Source organism: Natrix helvetica, assembly GCF_964273705.1.
Source record: "Natrix helvetica genome assembly, chromosome: 1".
In the NCBI taxonomy this organism is placed as follows: Eukaryota; Metazoa; Chordata; class Lepidosauria; order Squamata; family Natricidae; genus Natrix; species Natrix helvetica.
In genome coordinates this window covers 299682718-299707271 of record NC_138548.1, presented here as the reverse complement: position 1 = coordinate 299707271, position 24554 = coordinate 299682718, and the positions used below count along the sequence as shown (strand labels likewise).

General features: G+C 37.2%; 1 protein-coding gene across 1 annotated transcript in view; it reads left to right on the top strand.

Annotated features, from left to right (window-relative positions):
- Positions 1 to 24554, top strand: part of DNAH1 (dynein axonemal heavy chain 1) — a 201851-nt gene that overhangs the window by 29200 nt on the left and 148097 nt on the right. The window contains exons 4-12 of the mRNA XM_081935349.1: positions 2327 to 2501; positions 4389 to 4545; positions 5045 to 5177; positions 6692 to 6853; positions 8896 to 9148; positions 12938 to 13095; positions 17741 to 17952; positions 19847 to 20145; positions 23046 to 23196. Coding sequence (XP_081791475.1) covers positions 2327 to 2501; positions 4389 to 4545; positions 5045 to 5177; positions 6692 to 6853; positions 8896 to 9148; positions 12938 to 13095; positions 17741 to 17952; positions 19847 to 20145; positions 23046 to 23196 — 1700 coding nt within the window. The remainder of the gene's footprint in view (positions 1 to 2326; positions 2502 to 4388; positions 4546 to 5044; positions 5178 to 6691; positions 6854 to 8895; positions 9149 to 12937; positions 13096 to 17740; positions 17953 to 19846; positions 20146 to 23045; positions 23197 to 24554) is intronic.

The following is a 24554-nucleotide window of genomic DNA, read 5'->3' as shown; positions in this document are numbered from 1 at the left end:
TGAGTTCCTGTAGCCTTCTGACTTGGTAATGACCAGAAGAATGCCCTAACTTCATCTTCTAGCACTAGAGGTTCTTGTAAATAGGAAATTTCTTCAAAAGTATCTGTATAGAATTTCAGCATACATTTTCCATGCTTGCTCATCTTCTTTGAATCAATATCTATCTATCTAGTGGTATCTTTCAGTATACCAGTTTGAAGTTGAAGTCTAGTGAATTTGGCTGTTTCCATCTTCATTGTCTTTATAGATGTCACTTTAATACTGCTCTCCTCTGATACCTTAGTATATAGTTCACTACTATATAAAATCCAAGGCATTGTGACTTATTTAACCATGTAATTAAAATACATCTTCTGGGGTGTCTGAATCTAGATTGGTATGTCCAAATAATAAAACTTTATTGCAATAATAAACCTTTTCTCCTCAAGTACTGATGGGCTACCTCACTTGGATTTCTATTCAGAGTATGGGGATGGACTTCATGAAGGATCTCTTCTGATTTCAGGATTCAGTTATTCTAAGAGATCCAAAAATTGCCATTATGTAGGCAGGAATTATGTTTATATTGGGATGTGTCCTAGTGAAAGGAATGTAATCACACAGAATTCAATCTTCTGTCTAACCAGAATCATTGCCATGCGTACAGAATAAATAAATAAAGCAGCAAATATTGTCAGAAAACCCATACCTCCATGCCAAAAATTCAGAATACTGTCAAATCTAAAGTTAGTGATGCAAAAACTAAGATTGAGATGGTAGATAGATGAACAAGCTAAGAAATCCCCTTCTCTTCCTAAGATAGGTTTATCACAAATTTAGTTTAGGTGATCTTTATGATTTAAAGTTGGTTCATAATGGGCTTTGTCTTGTTGTGGATATTCTGTTATAATTTTCTTATTTCCTCTTTTTAGCTTGATATAGAGATACAATAGGGACTATACCCCAGCAGATTCTTTGATGCAAGTAGTATCCAAAGCTATTGATGACCAAAAGGTTATTATATTGCCCACAGTTCCTATGGCATTCTGTTCTGTATTTGATTTGATTACAATACTTACTTTAGCTTCTATCAGAAAACTGTCCTCACTAGGTAAAAGGTCAGGAACAGGCAATGGAAAAAGGATGATTTAAATTAAATTTTAGCAAACCTCCTTGTCCTCCTAACCATTGTCTTCAACTTCCAACCAGTCTTAACTTAGAACAGAGCTGATTTTTTAAAAGTGAACAAATAATACATGTTGTTTCAATGCAGAGGATCACTCAGTGTGAAGAGATCACAAACAACTGGGCAATTGGAACAAACTATAGATATGTTGTTTAAAATATGACAGGGAAAATAAGAAATTACCTCAACATTACTTTTAATCAAGAATTAAGATGCTATGGCCCAAGAATAAATAAAAAAGCTAGCCAGGATTTCTTGGGATTAAACAACTCTTAGTCAGCACTATTGCACAAACATAACCAACTTGACAATGGGTGGCTCTATAGCTCCAGTTACTCAATTCTTCTAGAAAAGAGTTGGAGACTGAGAGCAGCTGAAAAAGCAAGGTTTTCTATACAATCTCATTGGCATTGTCCTGGTCACCACAAAACATGCTTCTTTTCCACAAATTGTTTCCATGCCCAAGCCAAACCTACCGCTGTCTGGCTAACCCATGGAGAAGATGCTAATGAGATCAAAACTTGGCAGTGTTTTCTGATGTAAGGGATTAATGAATACTAGACATTAGCTGTGGGTGACAATTTCTCCAAATTATGAGGTTTGACCAGTGTGATTATCTACTACCAGAACCATTGTAATTAGATTAAACACATAGGAACTGGATGAAATCTTTTCATGTGTTGTGATAAAAATGGACCTTAAAGATTATTTAAGGAAAATATATATTTAGCTATAAGGAATTTGAGGAACACTAATGGTATGTCAACTGCTTTCTATATTCTTTCTATATTCTTATTCTATATTCTATTGGATTTTTTTCCTTCTGATTGCTTAGGCACATCATTTTATGGATCTTATCACAACAAATTTAGGATCAAAAAGAGTGTTAGGATCTAAATTAGGATGAGAATGACTGGCCCGCTGAGGTTATCCAGGGAACCTTTTGGTTGCGTTGGAAATTTTGCTTACATCATCCTAAACCTATGCACCCCATTCACTTTTACGAGCTAAAGAAAATTTAAGTAATATTGATACTGGATAAAGCAGTTTCTCAGTTTTTATTCATATGTTTTCACCACCTCAGCATAAACGAGTGCATAATTAAATCAAGAAACATTTAATCTGTGGGGTTTTTTTTGTGTGAATTTTGTTTTTTGTCAGTCTCAACATTTGATACACCAGAAAATATTGGACTTATCTTGGATAATCAGAAAATTGGACCAACTACACAAATTATCAAAGAGTCAGATTTTCCACTGCAAGCATATAAACCCAAGGTTCAAATTCCATTTGAAGTGCGTCCAGGACAATGCCCTCGAAAGATTGCAATTGAGAGGTATTTTCATCCTGAGTTCAGTCAATCATTCTCTGGAGTTTATTTTATTTTATTTATTTTGGAAATGTTTAAGATCACCCAGCTCTACAATGACTTTGGACAGCATACAATAAAAGCAATCATAAAATACAATTACTGTTATTACAAACTTGGGGGGAAGAAAGCCCATTGTATTCGCCTCAGGCGCTTAATAGATCCTATAGATTACCAAAGAGCTTTTGCAGAGTTTCCTGAAGCCTTAGTGGGCAATTTTGCTGTGTGCCTGGCTGATCTCTGAAATAAGGGGTCGCTTGCAAAGGTTGATATAACTGCTCCTGAGTGATAATAATTTCAAGGGAATTCCTTGGTTTTCTGAGGAGCACCAGGAGATGAAACAGCTTAAGAGACACTTAAAGCAATGCTAGCATTAAATGAATGCAACCAAACGTGGATAAGAGCTCATGTTCAAGCATATACTGTGGTGCTAAGAACAGTGAAACACGCATACTTCTTAGCTCAATTATTTAAAGTGAGTCTCCCCCCCCCACACACACACACTTGCACACACACAAAGGAGAATGGAGCTGGAAAATCATCTGTTGAGAAATTGAAGGGACTGTATAAAGCATGTAGAGGATAAAATAATTCATGCTTAGAATTGAATGCCAGTCAAGAGGGTGCAACTGAGAGGAGGAGGCCTTGTTTAGTGAGGTTATATGTGATAGTTTTCGGCTGTGGATCCTGAAAAGGTTGCCTGTGCTGTTAGTTTCGCCTCCTATGTACTAGATTCCTATAGTGAAAGTTTTCAGGTAAGAAGAGGATGAGTATGGGTAGTAGTAAATATACCATTGAGGGAAAGAGTGTCATTATTCAGCCTTTTCAATTTGTGCAACCACAATATCTGGTGATCAACCCTCCAAGGAGTGCACATCAATGATGCAATGGTGGGTGTAGCTAAAGGAAAGAAGGGATGGGATCTCTGTCTCTCTCTCCCTCTCTCACCCACACCTCTCTCTCATACACACACATACACAGAAAATTGACTAGTCTGGCAAAGCAGAAACAGCATTACACTTTGCCAACCTCTGTAGTTGATTTGCCAGTCAAATCGGCTCTTTCTTTGCTGCTGTTCAGCAGAGCAGGAAAGCGATTGCAGACATGGGATATTTAAGTCACAGTCCCTTTTATTACCATGGAAACAAATGAGTATCAGCAAAAAGACATTGGCCTCTAATGGAGCAGCTTTCACTAACCTTACAAGACTGTAGGAACCTTGAGGCTCAATCTCCCTTTGCCCACTCTTCATTTTTTAACAGAAACAGGATTTCAAGAAAGCGATTGGGGTATATTCTAAATAGGGAAAACCTGGTGGATCACGTTTTCCCACCGTTCTTGTAGGATTGGATTGGGTGGATTTAGGTATATAAAATTGGGTTATCACTATCAAATGTATTATCTTTCCCATAACACCAAAGTGTGATGGAGAATTAAGGCTGTCCCTGACCACTTATCACAATAGCTATATTCTAGTTCCATTATTGGAACTTTTCCCAGTCTCAGGGAACTTGCTTTCAGAAAACAATGAAAATATATTTCTTTCATGTCTTATTTATGAGCTTTCCTTATGTTTCTATCTGGCTACTGAGAAAAGCATTTGGACAAGGTGGTCTAATCTAGCATAGCTCTTTGTATATTCTTACATAGATTCTTTGAAGAAACAATAATCTGCTGATGAATGTACATTAATTTGGGATATTCTTCAAGATAATAGTGTAGGCATGTTAGAAAATCAGTTAGAAAATCTTTAGCGGTATCCAAAATATAAGTTGATTGCATCTTTAGTAGCAATATCATTAGATAATAAAGGACTTGTTTAAATATAAACCATTTCTTCTTCTTGTCATTTAGGAAAAGACGATTATATCTCAGCTTAGATATCACAAAACTTTTAGAAAATGCAGGAATAAATTCTAATGAGCTGATGCCAAGACACCAAGACCTTGCTCATTTACCAACAATTGAACAAAACAAAGACCCTCTTTTCCCCATCTATCTACCATTACAGGTAACATGAGGGAATTATTGGTATTTGTGTTCCACTGTGTGGGTTCCCAAGCCTATAATAAATATTTGTCAAAGTGTTTGTTACTTTATGATTTTCCATCAGCTTTTCTGCTGTATTTATAAATACCCAATTATTATTTGGAAGTGCTGCTGTCCACTATGTCTAGAATTGGAGAGATTTGTTTACAAATTAAGACTTTGATTTGAGGGGGGAATGGAAATAGAAATAACCACAGTGTTTAATAGTAGGTGTATATCTTTCATGGGGGAAAAGTTTGATGATTGGGACTCTGGTCCTACAAAATGTAATGTATAAAAAAAACCACCTCAGAATAGTGACTGCATTCCAGAGTTAACAGGACATTTCACACAGCCCAGGTTGTTTTTGAGTGAAATATTAATATGCAATTTCTGGAATATGATTATGTGCCATCAAGTCAGTGTCAACTTTTAGCAGCCACATAGGTTTTCTCCATGAGTATAGTTTCTTATTTATTTAGATTTTTGATGATGAAGAATATGATTGCCGGACCCCAGAAGAGTGGCTATTATTGGGGGTAGAGCCTGAATTTTCAGATCGGAAACCAATCCCAGGAAAAGCACTCCTACCTACTGATGACATACTTGGACATGGTAAAGTTCAGATGATATAGAATTGAGTTATAACAATGATTAAAAGACAAAATTATAATGAGATAGCTTTTATCCCCTCCAAGTTTTATATTTTAAAAATTAATTGGGAGGAAAATATGTTTATTTGGTTTAAATAAATCTATTTATTTACCTGATTTATATTCCATGGCTTTAATATTTCTAGAGTAGTTAAGTAACAAAGTAGTAAGCCATAGTATAAGAACATTAAATATAACTTCATAAACTAAAGCTTGGAATTAGCATAAAAAAATAAAAAAATAATTTCACAGAGCAATATGCAAACTGTTATAAATTAAAGCTGTTACCTATAATATTAGTAAAAGGGTGGAAAAGTAGGTTTTTGACTGGAAAATAAAGAACATTGGTGGAAGTAACTGATCCACTTCAAAGAGACAATTCCACTAGTGGGAATTTTTCATTGCTCATGGTACTTTAAATAAAAGCATCCTCTCCTCAAAAAATCAGATTGCAGTCTCAGTGAATATATAGACTGAGGCAAGAGAAAATCTTATATTTACAATTTTTAAAAAATATATAACTTGTCATAAATATCTGATTTCAGCTTATTTTCATGGAAACTGAGTCAGTGGTGCTCAACATTTTGAGCTTGGATATCAGTGGGTCTAAGCCAATGCATCACATGTTTTGTTGTACCTCCCTATGAAGCTTGGTACTCCATTACCTTTTGTGCAAGTTATGAGAAGTAGTCTCTGATTTTTATGTCTTTGTCCTAAGTGCACAACGTAAGATTTTTTGTGAGTTATTTTTTCACAAAGCATTGAATTGTCAAGACAGGCCTTCAGCAATTTTGAAAGAAAAATTCTTCATTTAGAAACATTCTTTTATCTAAATATCTATATCTGTTTATCTATATACACACATACACACATACTGGGTAATTTATAAACAATTAAAACAACAATTAAAAAGGGAAAAAAACTAATTTAGAAGCAGGAAAAAAATAATATAAAAGCTTATAAAATGCCATAACAAAATACATAAAATTCACAGCAAATTGATTAAAACAATCAGTATAACCACTGAACTTGTCAGCCTTACAAGGTTGATCAGACAGGAAAGAGGACCAGATAAACTAATTCTACTTTAATGCTACATTAACAGAATCTTGCAAATTTGAAAGTACATCTCTCTTCCTTCCCTGTCTACATTTCTACTGCCAGCTCAGCTGCCTTTTATCTGTCTGGTCTCTTGGCTATATCTCTTTACCCTGTTTCCCAAAATGATTCCCACATACCATTAAAGTATCAGTTTTTTTAAACTGCCGAGTCCCCATGCCCACTGGAAAAAACATACATTCAGGGTCTTGTGCAAAGCCAACTTCTTCCTAAATCTATTAAAGTATTGAGAAAGTCTGGGATCAAGAACAGAAGGGGTGATAATTGAAGCTGTGTGAAATGTACTTTTTGTAATTCCACTAGTCTAATTAGGGCAATTGTGAAATTGTAAAACTGTGTTTGTCATTAATACCTAAGGAGATCCAAAAAGCCACACACTGATCTATAAGTGGATAAATGTTGGAGTCTTGGATTATGATGAAGAATCAAAACTCTACTTGGTACATAAGACAAACAAAATGGGCCTTGTTCGAGACCTCAATGGGAAATGTATAATCAATGGAGGAATGACAGCTGAAGGTGGGTTTCAATTTAGTTATCACTGGAATGCAGGAAGAAAGGACAATTTCTGTACCTGTTAGCTATATCTAATACATAAAAGCCCTATGTTGTAGTGTAATTTCTGATCCCTTTTATAGGGAACAGCTGAACATCCTGAAATGGCTTTCTCCTTCCACTCTTATGCATACTACTGCCTGCATATTTGGTCATCAGTTGGCTTTCTATAACAATTGCAGAGACCTTTGAAAGAGGTTGAAGAGATGACGATGTCATCAATCCCTGATCACATCACCTACAGTCACAGGAAGAGATAATAAATATATAATCACATTTCCCAAAGGTAATTTTTCAAGAAGCAACTAGACTTTGTGTTTTTTCTTTGAAGTCGTTTCGCTTCTCACCCAAGAAGCTTCTTCAGCCCAGAAGCATCTTGGATGAGAAGTGAAATGTCTTCAAAGGAAAAACACAAAGTCCAGTTGCCTCTTGAAAAGCCATTTTTGGGATAACCATGACCTGGATGACTGAGAATCTCCATAGACATATAATCAAATTTGTGCTCTGACATACAGGTTATGCACATGTCCTTGTTGTCCTGGTACTGATATGAGCCAGTGTGCTATAATGGCTAAGATATTGGCCTGAGAACCTAGGTTCTTGTTCTTCCTTAGCCATAGAAACTCATTGTGTAATTTGGGCCAATCACATTCTTGGCCCACCAAATGTGATTGTTGTAGAGATATTAGGAGGAACATCATGCAGGCTGCCTTGAGCTTAAAAATAAAAATATAAAAATAAAAATAAAAGGCCGGGTATAAATCAAATAAAAACTGTTTATTATTTGTTAGGCATGTCCTCACAACACAGCCTTCATTTCTGTGCTAGTCAGCCACTAAGCTTGATCTGGCAGAAAACTAGGGATTGACAAACAGAAGAAGCCCTCACCTATAGATATAACCTGTGCTGTTGCATAGAGCAGAAACCTGGGGAAGCTATGCCACTCCAAATTGTCCCCTTTCCCAACTGGCTAAGGTCTTGGTGCCCCTGACAGAATTAGCTGACATTAGCTGACACAATGTAAACTTGCATGGCAGCCAAATTTCTTTCTTTTTTCTTGTATTCCTTATTTATCTCTGTATACACAACTTTCTCCCCACAAACATTAAGTGCATTTTGCTGTAGGTGACATCTCCCCCAGTCTCTTTGTCATCCTTGTCCCAGAGAACCTTCAAGACAGCTTGCTAGAGAGGTAGGTTCCTGTCTATCTGAACCCTGCCATGAACAGGAGGCTTTGGAGACACAACTATTTTCCTATTTGCTACTAAACTTGCTTTCTGAAAGGAAGGGCAGGGGAACAGAGGGTGGGCAGGGTCTAGGTGGCGATTGTAGTCCTGGAGATGGTTGGGATCACAGTGCTCATGGCCAGAGATGGCTGTGACATGGGAAGGCAAGACGGCTCCACTGTAACCAGGCACCTCTGGGCCCCAGTTTCTTACAGCAACTCCTGCTGGCCTCATTTTAGAAGAGCAGGAAGAGGACTGCCATGGGAATAGCAGTTTTCCGATCAGTATACTTTTTCCCCATCTCAAAGAGAGGAATAAAGTCCATTGGTAGCTTGTGTAATAAGAAGACATACGGGGGATATAGAGAAAAGACAAAAATGTCACTGTTTGCCTCTGTGAAGGCCATTAGTTCCTTTATGTATGGTACTATTGGACTCCTGCTGCTTTTCATTCCTAGGGCAAATAAGACTGCTGGGGACAATTTAAATGAGGAAAGTAGAACAGGAGGAAAGGGTTAAAAATGTGTGGTCTTGTTACTTTAACTAAGAAGAGAAACAAAGCAGTAGGAGACCTGATCAGAGAGCTTCTGCTGTCTCACTTAATTAGATATGTTGACATTTTTCCTCAGTAATCCACTAAGTCTCAATTTTGATTCTCTTATCCATTTTATTTTTCAGAAAAAAAGGCTATTAACTAGACAGTAGTCTGGTTATGCACAGGCACTTTTGGATATTTAAGCTTTCACATTTTCTGTTGTCTTGCTTTCTGATCTCTGCCTAGGGAGACCCCCACTGATCCCCTGTCAGTATTGGGTGCCTCGGATCCGTTTGCTTTTTCTTGCTGAGGATCCTCGTAATTTTTCCCAGCGTGTGATCTCAGCCCACAATTTGAGGAAGAAAACACAGGCACTATTGTTATATAATCTCTATGTGGACTGTATGCCAGTAGATGGATTGCAAAGCATTGAAGAGAAAAGTTTGCAAAATATGAAACAAATGGCAATACAAACTTCACATCTAAAGAAAGGAAGCCAGTAAGTTTCATAATACTTTGTCAACATTTGTTATCGCTCTTCAGATTATTAACTTTTGTCAATGACAAGAAAGGTCCAGCCAGCAGGGTAAAAGTAGAACCTGTGGGGTTTTTTCTCTCCCTTTTTGTTCCTTCTTTGCTCCTCCTTTTCTCATTCTGCACATGCCAGAAATATAGCCCTATGTGACAAACAAAAATGTGAAGAAAGAAAATGAGTAAATATAAATAAGAGCAGAAATTATTTGAATAAAGTGAGCAGATGCAACTATAATATGGAATGGCATGGTATTACCAATAATTTTTATGTACAAATTTGCAGTTTTACAATTAAAAATTGTTAAAATACATGGGGGGCAAAAGGTGAAATTTAGTTGACTTTCATAGACTCTTCCTTTTGTTATAATTTCTTTTTGTGATTCATGAGCAACCACAAATTTGGAAATGCTAAGGCACACTTGATGAGTATACATTATTGGGAAATGCTTATATGCTCAAATGTGTCTAATCAGTGTATTATGTAACTGAATAGAAGTAATAGAGATCTATGAATAAAAAGTAAGGTTAAGTGTGAAAACGATCTTGACACTTGCATTCTATGTATCCTATGACTTGAACAATTTAAGATGCACAAGGTAGATGAATCATGGTATAATGCGTCAATTCCATCTCACTATATTATGGCAAGAATTATCTAATTAGTACCTAGGACTAATAGTATTTATGAATCATCCATTGTTTGGGGAATATCTGCAGGACAAAGTCGCTCAGATCCGAAGCGGATGGGTCCCCTTCAGTGGACCAGGCGAGCTGCCAACAGTGAGTCTTGTGAGACCATTCTGGGAGGAGTTTGACTCTGTTGCCCCCGAGGATTTGGACAGGTTACGTGGACGGCTGCGACCCACCACATGTTCAATGGACCCGTGTCCCTCCTGGCTGGTACTGGCAACCTGGGAGGTGACACGAGGCTGGCTTCTGGGCCTGGTGAACGCCTCGTTGGGCGAGGGATCCTTACCAACTGCCTTGAAAGAGGCGGTGGTGAGGGCCTTACTCAAGAGGCCTTCACTTGACCTGACGGAGCTAGCTAATTACCGTCCGGTCTCCAACCTTCCCTTTCTAGCGAAGGTTGTTGAGAATGTGGTGGCACAGCAATTTTCGTGACACCTTGACGAATCCGAATATTTAGACCCGCGCCAGTCCGGCTTCCGACCCGGGCACAGCACGGAGACGGCCTTGGTCGCGTTGGTTGATGATCTCTGGAGGGCCAGAGATAGAGGTTGTTCCTCTATCCTGGTCCTATTAGATAATAATAATAATAATAAGTTTGAATTTATTAGCCGCTCCCTTTCCAAGTAGGACTCGGGGCGGCGTACAATGGGGCATATAAAACATAGAGAATATACAAAAACACATAGGCATACATACAAAACATACATACGCATACACGGACACGGACTCGGAGGAGGTAACAATTTACACCATATAGATAGTTAAAAAACCAGCATTAAAATACCCCAATTGTAAGATCTCTCAGCGGCTTTTGATACCATCGACCATGGTATCTTATTGCGCCGGCTGGAGGGGATGGGAGTCGGAGGCACCGTTTTACGGTGGTTCGGCTCCTACCTCTCCGACCGGACGCAATGTGTGTTGACAGGAGGGCAGAGGTCGACCCTGAGGCCACTCACTTGTGGGGTGCCACAGGGGTCGGTCCTCTCGCCTCTTCTGTTCAACACATATGTGAAGCCACTGGGGGAGATCATCCGTGGTTTTGGGGTTGAGTACCATCTGTACGCTGATGATACCCAGCTGTACATTTCAACCCCAAACCACCCCAACGAGGCTGTCGAAGTGATGTCCCAGTGTTTAGAAGCCGTCGGGGTCTGGATGGGGGACAACAGACTCAAACTCAACCCCTCCAAGACTGAGTGGCTGTGGCTACCGGCACCTCGGTTCAGCCAGCTGACTCCATCGCTGGCCATAGGGGGCGAACAATTGCCCCCTGTGGAACGGGCGCGCAATTTGGGCGTCCTCCTAGATGCCCGGCTGTCAATGGACGATCATGTGGCAGCCGTGGCTAGGGGGGCGTTCCACTAGGTTCGCCTGGTGCGCCAATTGCGCCCCCTACTGGACCGGGATGCCCTACGCACGGTCACTCACGCACTGGTGACGTCTCGCCTGGACTACTGCAATGCTCTCTACATGGGGCTTCCCTTGGGACGCGCCCGAAGACTGCAGCTAGTCCAGAACGCAGCCGCGCGGGTTGTCATGGGGAGTACTAGGTACTCCCACGTAACACCTCTCCTACGCGAGCTGCACTGGCTGCCTGTGGTTTTTCGGGTGCATTTCAAGGTTTTGATTACCATCTTCAAAGCGCTCCATGGCACAGGACCTAGCTACTTGCGGGATCGCATCCTGCCACACACATCCCTGCGGCCAATCCGCTCTCACAGGGAGGGGCTTCTCCTGGTGCCGTCCACTAGGCAATGCCAACGGCGACACCAAGGAGTAGGGCCTTCTCTGTGATGGGCCCAACCCTCTGGAATGACCTCCCCCCCGACATTAGAACCACCACCGACTTCCGCTCCTTCCGACAAAAATTGAAGACTCACCTGTTCCGATTAGCTGGCCTGGCACATTCATAACTTCTACCTCCCGGCAGATATATTCTTTAACTGGTATTTTAGGGAATTGTTTTTAAATTTAATTTATGGGATATTTTTTAGGGTTTTTTTTAAAACTATATTTTAGACACTTTACTTAGCTGTGCAGTTCTTTTTAACCTCCTCCATATCTTTATCTATCTATTTAATAATTTAACTATCTAACTTTTAACTATTCATGTGATGTATTTTGTATGGACTGTACACCGCCCCGAGTCCCTTTTGGGAGAGGGGGCGGTCTATAAGCACAAATAAAAGTAAAGTAAAAAAAAAGTTAGGAAAAATCTGATTTTAGATAAGAGTGAAAATAATACAAAGGAATGCCTACAGAAATGTTTGAAGGTATCCACCCCAATAACATCCCACTTCCCCTCATACATTTTTTTTTAGTATTTGAGTATAGGATTATCCCTTTCTAAATTATAGTACTGTGAATTATTTTCCTTTTGCCTTTCTTCTTGAATATTATATTAACTTTGCCCTATGTGTAGTTATAACAATTCTGGCCCAGCTGTCACAGACGAGTAGTTGCACAGATTGAGACATTGCTTGGGGTGTATATTTCCATGCTCATTATAAGACTTATCATTCAGCCATTTTATTAGGCCCAGATGAGTGTCATTTTTAGGTGGAGAAACTTATTTCTGATAAGTATCAGGAGTTATTCCCGATAAGTACTGGCACATCTAGCATTTATCTTGCTAAATGCTAGATACTCTGCTCTAGTATCTCGTGGTATGGCTCCCTTTCATTTAGGGCATTTGCTTTAGATTTGTTGGTTTCTTGGATTTTTAATTCTCCAGTCTCAGTAACATGTAAGCATTTGTGATCAATTCATAATTTTAACATATTATGAAATGTATAGAATATTGATCCTAATTCTTCCTCTTCTGTCTAATACAGCCTTAAGTGTAACATAATTATGCTCCATTTTCTATTAAATGTTTGCCATTCCATTCTCCCCCTCATGAAACTCCATTAATGTGCTACAAATGCTTTTAATGAAGAAGCAAAGCATAAGTGAGCACAGGACAAATGAATATGGGACTAGAGGTATATGAGTGACACAGACATATCATTTTGAGGGGTCATTGTTCATTCAGTTAATTAGTTTTTTAATTATGCTTAAGGATTTTACGACGGCTGCACCTCCTGGAAAAGGAAGTGTCCCTAGACTATGAGCGTACTATGAACATGATTAACTTTGACAGAATTGTCACTTCGAAGCGTCAGATATTTTCTTATGTCACTCTGCCTGAGAAAGAGGAAGAGAAGGTACCAGAGAAAGGTAGGTAACGCATGACAACATGCAGAGAGAGAGAGAAAAGAGAGATTATAAAAATGCTTATAAATTGATATCTTTTGTGGTTAACTTCAGATTGTAATTGATGTATTATAGGAGATACTATAAAAAGAGACTTTAGAATCACAGATTTCTATCTATTAAATACTGTTGACAGGAAAATTTTGTCAAAACATTTTTTTTTTAAAAAAGTATTAAAATAGCAATTTCCTAAATCCTTAATTTGTCAAAATTAACATTGGCCAATAGAGTTGGTTCTTGACTTGCAACCACAATTGGGACTAGAATTTCCATTGCTAAGCAAGGTAGTTGTGAAATGAGCCATGTCTGATATTACAACCTTTTTTGCCACGGTTGTAAAGCAAATCACTGCAGTTGTTCAATGCCTGTGGTTATTAAGCAAAATCAGTTCCTCCCATTGATGTTGCTTGTGGAAAGCCAACTTGGAAGACCACCAATGGTGATCACATGATCCTGGAATGATGCAATAGTTGTAAACATATGCCAGTGGCCAAGTGCCTGAATTTTGATCATGTGACCATGGGGATGCTGCTAACAATTGTAAGAGTGCTGGTAAGTAACTTTTTCCAATTGTTACAACTTTGAACTGTCCTTAAATGAATGCTGTATGCCAAGAACTACCTAAACATAGCTCAATTTATTATTTTTAATGTAACATAAAATGCAATATTGTATAAACATCTTTAATCTCTCCCAGCAAATAGTTAAAGTTAGTTGAATTATACTCTTAAAATGATGGATACTCACTAGATCAGGTTAGATTGTTTGATGTACTCCAAATGTTTTAGACCAACTTTGACTATTCACAATTAACATAACCATGGAATTGTTAGAATATCTTACAACAGCAGCTACTTGGTTCAGTGAAAAAGTATTTAAATACACGTTCAATATTCTGAAATTTCAGATTTCTCAGTCTTTTGACTACAATCCTAGATGTGAAAGCTTGTGGCAACGCTTGGTGAAATTTCAGAAAAATGGATAATTGGAATTTTATTGGTCAATAAAAAGTATAATCATAATAAATAAGTGTAAAAAGTGCAATCATCTTTGTTTCCATTCAAAATGAGCAGGTATAGCTCAATTATATGCAAGATATTTTTTATATTTCTAATTTGTTCATGAATATGATGATTTTTTTTTATTCCTTTACTGAATGATACAAACATGTATTGAGTGCCAGTTTTTGCATTCACTACATCTGGAGACTTCATACTTAAGATATAATTTTTGAATTCTTGTTTTAAAGAAGTAGCCAATGTATGGAAGTAGAAAACAAATGGCAGCATCGCCTCTGCTGAACAAGTAGCAAGATATAGGGAACCTCAATTTGTCAAACAACGTAACTTTAAAAAGTTTCTCATAGACCGTGAAAGCTGTTTATTTTAGTCACACACCTTGAACTCCAAATTTTAATAGCTATGATAGCAGTTGATTGAAGAGACAGATTCTCTATTTCAATAAGTTGGTAATGTTGAGGCATATCTGATTGCAATTGAACCATTTTGGAAGGAGGCAATATATCTAAATGCATGTATAATTGTATATATGTTTGAGTATGTGTGTGTGAATATATTGAGTATAACAACAAAAATCAAAAGTGGAATATGTGTGAATGAAGTGGTTATGATTTTTCTGCATCTCTGGATTATATTAGGAGGCACTTTGCCACAGTGGGTGGTCCCTCTAAATCCAATTTTGGATTATGATCTTGTCCACATATCCCAAGTATGGCAAAGTCTCCAGGTTGATGGAATATAGGCAGATACCCTAACTTGTACAGAGTAGCGGGAGCATACCTGGTGATTCTGGTATTCTGACTAAAATGTATCAAAACAGACCAGAGCTATCCTGATTAAGAGGGGGTATACAAGTATAATTAAATCTTTTTTGTTATTAAAATGCATTGTATGAAAATTTCAGGTGATCAAATCTATGATAGGCAGCAGAGATCAGTATCTGTGGCCCATTTGGTGATGAACATGAAATGTGGTAAATTGAAACTTGGAATGTGAAAAGAATACAGTGGGGGAGTGAGGCATGAAAAGAAGAAAAAAAGAGAGAGAGAGAAGGAAGAAAGTTGGTTAGTTAGTTGGTCTAATCCTGTGAAAGCAATAAATACATTCAGGGAAGTAAAAATGCAGATTTCATTATGAAAATAGGCTAAAATGTATGTCAGAATATAAGAATTGATACAATCTCTATTGTTGTGCTTGCATATGTTGCATGTCACTCTCCAGTGAATAGTAACAATGAAAGAACCAGTTATAGATTTGAAGAAAAATATACAAAATCTGAATAAATATGAACTAGGAAAATTATTATGTTTGTAATGTGAATGAATAAACAAAATGCTGGTCCATTCATCAGGAAACGTGATTTTTTTGAGACCTAAGAATTATTATTAATGAATACATGCTTGGAAGAAGCTGTTCAATGGTATTCCATGTGGTATTCCATGTGGTATACACATAAGTTTGTATATGCAATGATGCTTAACAGTTTATGAACGCAATGTTTTGGAGATTCTCAGTCATCTAGGTCATGATTGTCCCAAAGTTGCTTTTCAAAAGGCAACTGGACTTTTTATGTTTTTTCCTTGATGATGTTTTGCTTCTCATCCAAGAAGCAAAACTCTTAAAGGAAAAACAAAAACAAAGAAAGCCCAGTTGCCTTTTGAAAAGCACCTTTGGGACATTTATGAACCCAAATACATACATAAATGAGTAAAAAATGTTATACTTATTTGTTCAGGAAAAGGATCCAAAGTTAAACACTTGTGTGTGGCAAAAGTATATGATTTTTTTTACTTTTAATAACTGGTATGTCCCTTTGGGACAGTAATAACTGCAACTAAAGGTTGAAAATAACTGTTGATCAATCTTGCATATCAGCTTGGAAGAATGTTAGCCTATTTCTCCTCACAGAACAGCTTCAGTTTAGGGATGCTGGTGGGCTTTTTCCCATGAGCTGCCTGTTTTAGGTCCTTCCATAACATTTATATAGGATTAAGATCAGGACTCTGATTTGACTATTTGAAAACATTTTTTCTACTTTAACCAGTCCATAGTCGTGCAACCTATGTGTTTGGGATCATTGTCTTAATGCATGATCTAGTTTCTCTTGAGTTTCAGTTCACAGACAGACACACTGACATTTTCTTAGGGAAAATAGGACAGTTGTTGAATTACCACCATTTGTATATGATCTGTGTGACAGTTTTGTAAACTTTTCCAGCCCGTTAAAAATCAACAACTATTTTTGTGGCTCCTTAGAAATCTGCTTTCTTTAAGCCATGACACTTTTCCATATACCTGTACTGTGAAGATCAGGTTTTGATAGTGAATGTTCAGAACTCTTTAAATAAGGCAGACTTCCACACTTCCACCTGACCCATCGCCTGAAATCCTAATTCTAAATTTCCCTTCAAATGAGCTGACAATCCTAGAGGTTCACATATTTTTGCCACTCACAAATATGTAGCTTTGGATCATTTTCCTTAAATGGACAGGTATAATATTTCTGTTTGATTTGTTTAATTGGGGTCTCTTTATCTAGTTTTAGGAGTTACATGGAGATCAGATCGTGCTTTTAGTTCATATTATGCAGAAATATTTAAAAACTAAAAGGATTTGCAAACTGTATAAACTGTATAAACTTATGGAAAGACTAGTAGAATTGCTAAAGATAGTTAACGATAAATAAACATGAAACAAAATGAAAATAGTCAAAGACATTAGAGTGAAAATAGAATGACTGAAGAGAAATTATGAATCCTATACAAAGAGTATTAGAAGACTTAATGATGGCATTTATAATGGAGATTAGAAAATAGGATATGGTACCTAAAAAGAATTATGTTTAAAAATGCCAGAGTGTGTAATTAGGCTAATGGCAAGAATGAAAAAGGATGAATGATAGAATGCTCATGTGAAAAGGACTCTAGATGAGAAAAATGCATGTACAAAAAATGCTACAAAAAATGAAGATAAGAGAAGCTATTGTACAATATGTTAATAGAGAAATAAACTAAATTTACTTTACATATGGAGTGGGGAGAGTAAAATGATAAAATGTAATGAAAATCAAAGCAAATATTTTGGAAGAGGACAAAAAGCTTAAAGGATACTTCAGAAGAATGTAATTAAAAATAAATAATTTGAAACTGAAGTGACAATGCTGCCAAGAGTATTTCGAGATATCTGTGAGAATAATAGCCTCATGCGGAAAAGTGGAATTGAAAAGAATGTAAGTATGTGAGATCAGGAAAAAACTTGGGTTACATGGTGTTGATGAGATCCTTAAAATCAGTAGTTTAAATACCAAAAGGCAATATTTGAGCTGATATACAGGCCAGATGGAAACCAGGATGATTCGCAACTATAGAAAAGTTTGGAGAGAGAGAGCCTATTGTAGTAGCAAAGCAAGAATTTTTTAAAATTCCATTTTTATTGTTTGTCTGCTTGCCTGCTTTTTACTCTTTTTTTTTTTTGGGTGGTTTGCATAACATTGTTTATTCAAAGGGGCAGATATGTAAGTATCTATCTGCATTTAAGAGGCTTACTTGTGAGACTGATTACTTCAGTAACATCTTTCTTTTTATTACCAGGGCTCATTGAAGTTCCAGAATATCCATTTAATGAGCAAAGAGAAACTTTTAGTTTTGTCTCTCTCTTGACACGGCCAGAGGTTATCATGGCTTTGTGCCAGGTGCGAGATGAGTGCAATAAAACCGCTGCAATGTCTCTTTTCCATTCCACCCTGACTAAGTATGGACGACTTGAAGCATTTGAACTGATTCAGACCCAGACCTTTTCCCAGGTAACATGTTACAGCAGATTCTTTGCAAGGATGAGATACACAAATGTAAAGGACTATAACCACTATATGCTGGGTGAAAGGACCCCATGTAATGCAGTGGTAGAAGATTACTTTAGGCCAGATAAGACTTGTGCTTACTGCTCTTCAGAACATGGAACTCCCTCTTTCACTTAGGCTATTATATGATTAAAAACCAGAAGAAATGCACACACACACACGTTTCTTTGATCATGGGGTGGGATAACAACATTACCATATATACTGATTGAAAAAATAGTTCACCAAGTTGGCCATAATGATACTAATCTTATATCAGCAAGCTTGGGAGTCCTCCAAGATCTGCAAGCATTCAGCTTTCAGAACAGCCCACTGAGGACTAACTATGCTCAGCAGCCAAGAAATGTTTGCTGCTTAGTTTAGATTGAGAGAAAATAGCCTATCTAAGCACCATCCTATCCATTTGAATAAAATCAACTCAATCTACAACATGGTTCAGAGAGCATATATTTTAGATTAGAATTCATGGTTCTATGATTATTATTATTATGTATAGCTTAACCACAGATATATTGGACGCAGTCCAATTTAATGTGGGAAAAAACAGATGACCTTTGAATAAAAAACAGGTACTGCTGATTACCAAACACTGTTTACTGTTTTCATTCCTGGATCCCAGTTTTATTCAGCAAACTGCAATTCAAGAATGAAAAGCTATGCATGCATGTTCTCTACTTTTTATGAACTGTTTACATAGAAGGACTTCCTAAACTTTATTTTATCTATAATCTACCTCAAAATGAAAAGTAGCCCAGAAGTTTGAGAAGCACCCACTTAAAAGAAAAACAGTAGGAAATATGCAGGTTAAATGTTTAGAGGAAATAACATTAAAGCTGTTTTGTGGTGGTGGTGGTGGGGGGGGATAGGCAAGATCCCATAAAATATGTCATCTGTTTACGAGCTTTTCAAAGGAAATAGTTGGATATTAGAAAGAAAAGCTTCTGTGTTATATCTTAGGAAAACAAGATATGTTTGTTTGTTTTTGCTGTCCTTGAGAGTAAATGCTGCACTCTTAAAAAATAGATTATTTCAGTGTAACATTCTATGGGGAAAGATTTGTTTTGGTGTAGATTGCTTTGGGAACTGTTGCTGCTATTAGAAGAATGTTATTAAAGTAAAATAAAATTCTTCCTGTTTACAGAATAGTATTCTGTGGACCATAAAACATGTAATAAGCCTATAATGCCTTTTTTTCATAGACAAAGCCGTCTCGGGGGATGATTTAAAATGGAGGATGGAGGTGGGGAGGGAATCTAACAGATATCCTTCTATTCTTTTCCACTGCAAACTTCAGCCACTCCTCTCTTCCCCAAAAGGGATAGTAATAGAGGTGTGTCCTAATGCAAACTCAAAGCCAGAGAAGAGAAGGACTAACCACCCACTCCCCACTGCTGCCTTTCTTTAGAATCAGCAACAGTGGTGGGTTGCAGGCGGTACGCCCCGGTACACGCAAGCCCGGAGCACCGGATACTGTTCCGGTCCAGTGCTCCGGAGGGCCCACCCGCCCACCTCAGCTCATTACCCATGTTTAAAGGCTTCTGCGCTTCCACACAGGTGCATGGCGCATACAGCGCCTGTGTGACACTCCGCGGAGCAGCTGGAGCATCGTGGAGTGTCGTGGAGGCACTAAGACACGTGCGTGCACGCTGCGCGCGTGTGTGCACGTGCTGCACGCTTTCATGAGGACGCTGCCAGCCCCGTTCCAACCGTACCGGTTGGAACAGGTTTTGAAACCCACCACTGGTCAGCAAGTATCTATTGCTGTATCCATTTAACGTTTAATAAGTTTGAAACTAAGATGGAGATTCTTTTATTCTTTTGTTTTGACTTCCTGCAGATTTCAATGTTCCTCAAGGATACATGGATCAATACTCTAAAGATAGCAGTGAGAAGCAGCCTGAGGGACATAGGCAAAGGCTGGTATAACTTATATGAGACAAAATGGGAAGTATATCAGATGTCCAAGCTTCATCAGTTGATGGAGCTTATCAAGTTTATGCTACAAGACTCTGTACGTTACCTGGTCCAGGATTCACTTATAAACTTCACACAGCTCTTTCTGGATGCCTGCCACAGTGTCCTGGATTGCCCTGAAAATATGACCTGGGGAGAGGATCTTGTTAATAGCCCTTACAAGTAAGACAATGAGGAAACGTCTCCGATCTGAGGAAGGAAAAAACACTGAGCAATATTTTTTGAAATTTATTCCTTTTCTTATGAGTTGAACCTTTAAACATATTTTGTCTTTTCTAAGGTTCCTGATGAAGTAATGCCACTGTACCCAAGCATTTCACATATCCATATGGATTTATATTATCCCAGTCTGAGTTGTGTGTCTTTGTTATGTTATATCCAGCTTATTGTTGGCTCAGCTAAAATATACTTGAAATTGCTGCAAAAGTACCTTGGTTTTTGTTGTTGTTGTTGTTGTTGTTGTTTTAGCTCAACGGAGCATTTTGCTTCACCTAACTTCACAGTCTCTGGGTTATAGCTTTCAAGGGAAAAAGTGGCAACAGGTTTTCAGGTTCCCAATCATCGCAAAGAAACTACTATGTATTTCTTGCAGGCAGCCCTATAAATGATAAGAACCTAAAGTAGGGATACAAAAGGGGGTGGCAAATAATTTAATTTAATTTATTTCAATTTAATTTGAATTTAAGACTGCTTTATCCAACCATTTCTCTGGCATTCCCATGGCTCCTGCTATGATGCCTAGAAGGGAAATGTCGGTAAATGTGAAGGGCAAATAGGCCTTATTGTCTCCCTGAGTTCCATGGCAGTCTGCAGTTATGAATAACAAAACTTTAGGTTTTTCTTTATTTTATTACTTTTAAAATAATAGCAGAAAAATAAGAAAAAATTAAATGAATAAAACACCAAGATATAAGCATTATAAAAAAACCCACAAGTTATATAAGAAGTGCTTAAAAATAAATGAAACGAATGCAACCAAAAATATAAATATTATAGTAAACAGTTAGAATTCTGTATATAATTCTCTAATGCAAAGATGTGAGTGTTTGTTTGTGTGTATTTCTGTGTTTATGTGCATACACACATGTCTGATTCACAGAGACTGTACAAGTCCCTGCAGTTTTCATGGCAAGGTTTTTCAGAAGTAGTTTGCCATTGCCTCTTTCCTAGAGCTTAGAGGAAGTGACTAGCCCCAAGAACATCCGGCTGATTTTGTGTCTCAAATGGGACTAGATTCTATCTTCTCCTATTTACACCAAACAGGTTTTTGAATGTGTGTGTGTGTGTGTGTGTGTGTGTGTGTAAAACACACTGGTGTATAAGCCGCTGTTTTTGTATAGATGAGTCCTATGTTTCATTATACTTATCCAGACAAAGTCTACATCTGTAGGTAATCCTTTCATAAATGACAAGTGTACGTCAGATCTTCAAATCATTGAGTAAACAGGGCCATACATTTATCTTTCCAATGCTGTATTATAGTTTTTTTAGCTCTAGTAAGGCCATGGCGAATCCATTTATAATGTCAAATACCATGTAGTAGGTAGGCAATTCAAGAGAATTTTATCCTCTGAAAAGTTTAGCTTTTGTTACATTGTCACATTCGTATAGTCCTCTACTTTTTTCCAAAATGTAGTTAAATATAGGGTGCTGTAAAACATGCATTTTAAAAAAGTATTATCCTAATTACATCTTGTGCAAAATGCTATTTTTGCCACTCATTTTCTATACAAATATAGTGGAATCCAATAGATTCTAAATATTTTGGTGTATAAGTCATTATTGAATTCCATTGACATGCTTGCCATAGAAATTCAGACACTCCATTTTTCTAGTCAATATAGGAGCCCCTACTTCTTTATTCCACTCTTTTCTTAACATCTGCATATCAACTATATTGATAACAAATGTCTATAAAATAAAAATATCCAAAAATGAAAAACAACAAAAGGAATATATATGTATTCCAAAGTTGCCCAAATTGTAAAAATAATACTAACAGTTAGCTTCCAATATTTACATATTTGTCAAATAAGTTATATTGAGGATATAACTCTAGTTTTAATAAACAAAATCTTTCCTTATTAATTGGTAATTGTATTTTCTGTAAAGATATTCTTGCAATCATAGAACCTCATAAACATTTTCTAAACCAGAATTTTAACCATAAAAATATTTTTGAGAGATTTGAACAGGAATTCATTTCATAATACAAATTAATTTGAGAACACCTTGAGTTTATGGAACTTAGGAAAATAGGTTCTGAAATCCTAAACAAATAATCAAAAGGGTTCAATTCAACTTCCTCCTCCTATTTTATTCACAACAACAAATCTATGAGATGAGATGAATTGGGCTGATTGTTACTGACTCAAGAGCATCCAACTGGGTTTCATGACCAAGATTGGGAGTTTATCTCATGGTCTCCTCTTTCTAGCCCAGTGCCTTTACATTTACCACTAGACCAAACTGGGTCTAGATCAAATCCATCTGCCCAAAATTAGAGATATGCACAATTCTTACCATGGATAACAAGGTCACATTTGTATTGACTAACTCTGGTTACATAAAACTGCATAATAAACGAGATATCGAGTGCCACCTGTACCTAATTTACATAAGTGTTACTCTAGTTGTACCCAGTGATTACATTGTTTTTTAATTGCATGCTAATATATATTATAGATAAATTCCTTATGATATTCATTAATATTACATTTTAATAAACCGACAAAATGAGTAAAAATAACACTCAGCCAGAATATTTTATCCATTTTAGAATACAGTATCATAGAACAGATGTCAACCAATGTAACAATACTCCTGTGAAACCATCTATTTTGCTACAGTGATAATATTAGCTCCATTAAACATTGTGTGAAAATGCCTTCTGGTAGAAATGTAGGATAGGAGAAATGGGCTCCTAGTTCTATGGAATACAAACAAATAGAACTGGAATATGTTTTCAGCTCAGTGCATTTTAATTAGCAAAGAGATGAGTTAATGCTTGAACCTGTTTATCCATAACACAATGTGAAATTTCTATATTCTCTCTCTTGCAGGCCACGAAAAAATCCCCTGTTTATAATTGATTTGGCTTTAGACAGTTGTGGTGTCCATTTTAGCACACCTTTGGAGAATTTTGAGACATCTGTTATTTCTCTTTTTAATAAAGGGATCTTGGCTACACATAGCATACCACAACTGGAGAAAGTGAGTTTCTTTCAAGAATCTGAAATGTCTTCTCGCCCTGTTATATGTTTCAGCTTATAAAATATGCATAGTTATACCATTGCAGGCTTCATTGTTTATACCAGTGTTTCTCAAACTTGGCGACTTTAAGTCCTGTGGACTTCAACTCCCAGAATTCCCCAGCCAGCTATGCTGGCTGGGGGATTCTGGGAGTTGAAGTCCACAGGACTTAAAGTCGCCAAGTTTGAGAAACACTGGTTTATACTCAGGAGTTACAGAGTAGCCCTTATAGAGGCAAATGTGCATGTCCCAGAATAATGTTGGAGGATTCAATCTTGGTCAATCACCTGGACCAGAGGTTTAGTCTTCTGAGCTGTCACATTTGTGCTAGAGCCCATCCTCAGGGAATTTCTCATGACACACTCTGCTAAAGAGAAATTCCCTGAGGATGGGCTCCAGCATAAGTCCAAAAGCTCGGAAGATAAAACCTCTGGTCCCGGTGATCCAGATTGAGTCTTTATAGATTCTAAATATTTTTCAATCCGGAAAAATATTTTGCCTTTTGTTTTGCAATGGCCACATGCCAGTTTTATGAAGTTATCACAGTTTTGTCAACAGATACTCCAAATATTTAAGGATAGACTGCTGGAGATTTTCAGGCTAATATCTGTTTTTCAGAAACAATACTGTAATTTGTTATAATTGTAATAATTGAAAGCAACAGCCAAGTCATGGATGAGTCTCTTTTTCAACTGAGAAGCTAGTGCAGTTCTTTAGTTAATATGTAAACAGGGAAAGAAGATTGATTTTGATATCACATCCTGATATTTTGGGAGGTGGGAGTCGGGGAGAGGAGTTGAGAAATGTCAGTTCAATTTGTGTTGTAAGTTTCATACAGCCACCCTAACCAGAGATATAAAAACTCTAAAATTTTAAAGGGCAGAAGATAAGGGAGGATTTTGCAGAAGGATTTAGCTAACACTTTTTAGCACTGACATATTGCCAGAGGAGGACTCCACTAACACTTTTCCGATTGAGGAAAACATGTCAGATTTAAATGAGAAAGTGTTGGCAATAATGCTGTAATTTTAAAACCTGGAGCTATTAATGCTGACACCAAAGTAAAGGGAATATCTGAGATGTTTCATTATATGTATTTATCTTGATGCTTCTTTATAAAGTGGTGTGCTGCAGATGAAAAAAAAAGGATTTTTATTTCAAAAATCAAATCTCAGCACAAATCGTTATTAAAGTGATTTTTAGAGTAAGTTGAAAGGTGTTTTTTTTTATTCAATTCTCGCAATATGCTTCTGCTGATTTGGCTAGGGTAGGAGATCTTTTTACCATCAAGAATTCCTATCTTCTTTATTAAGAAGAAA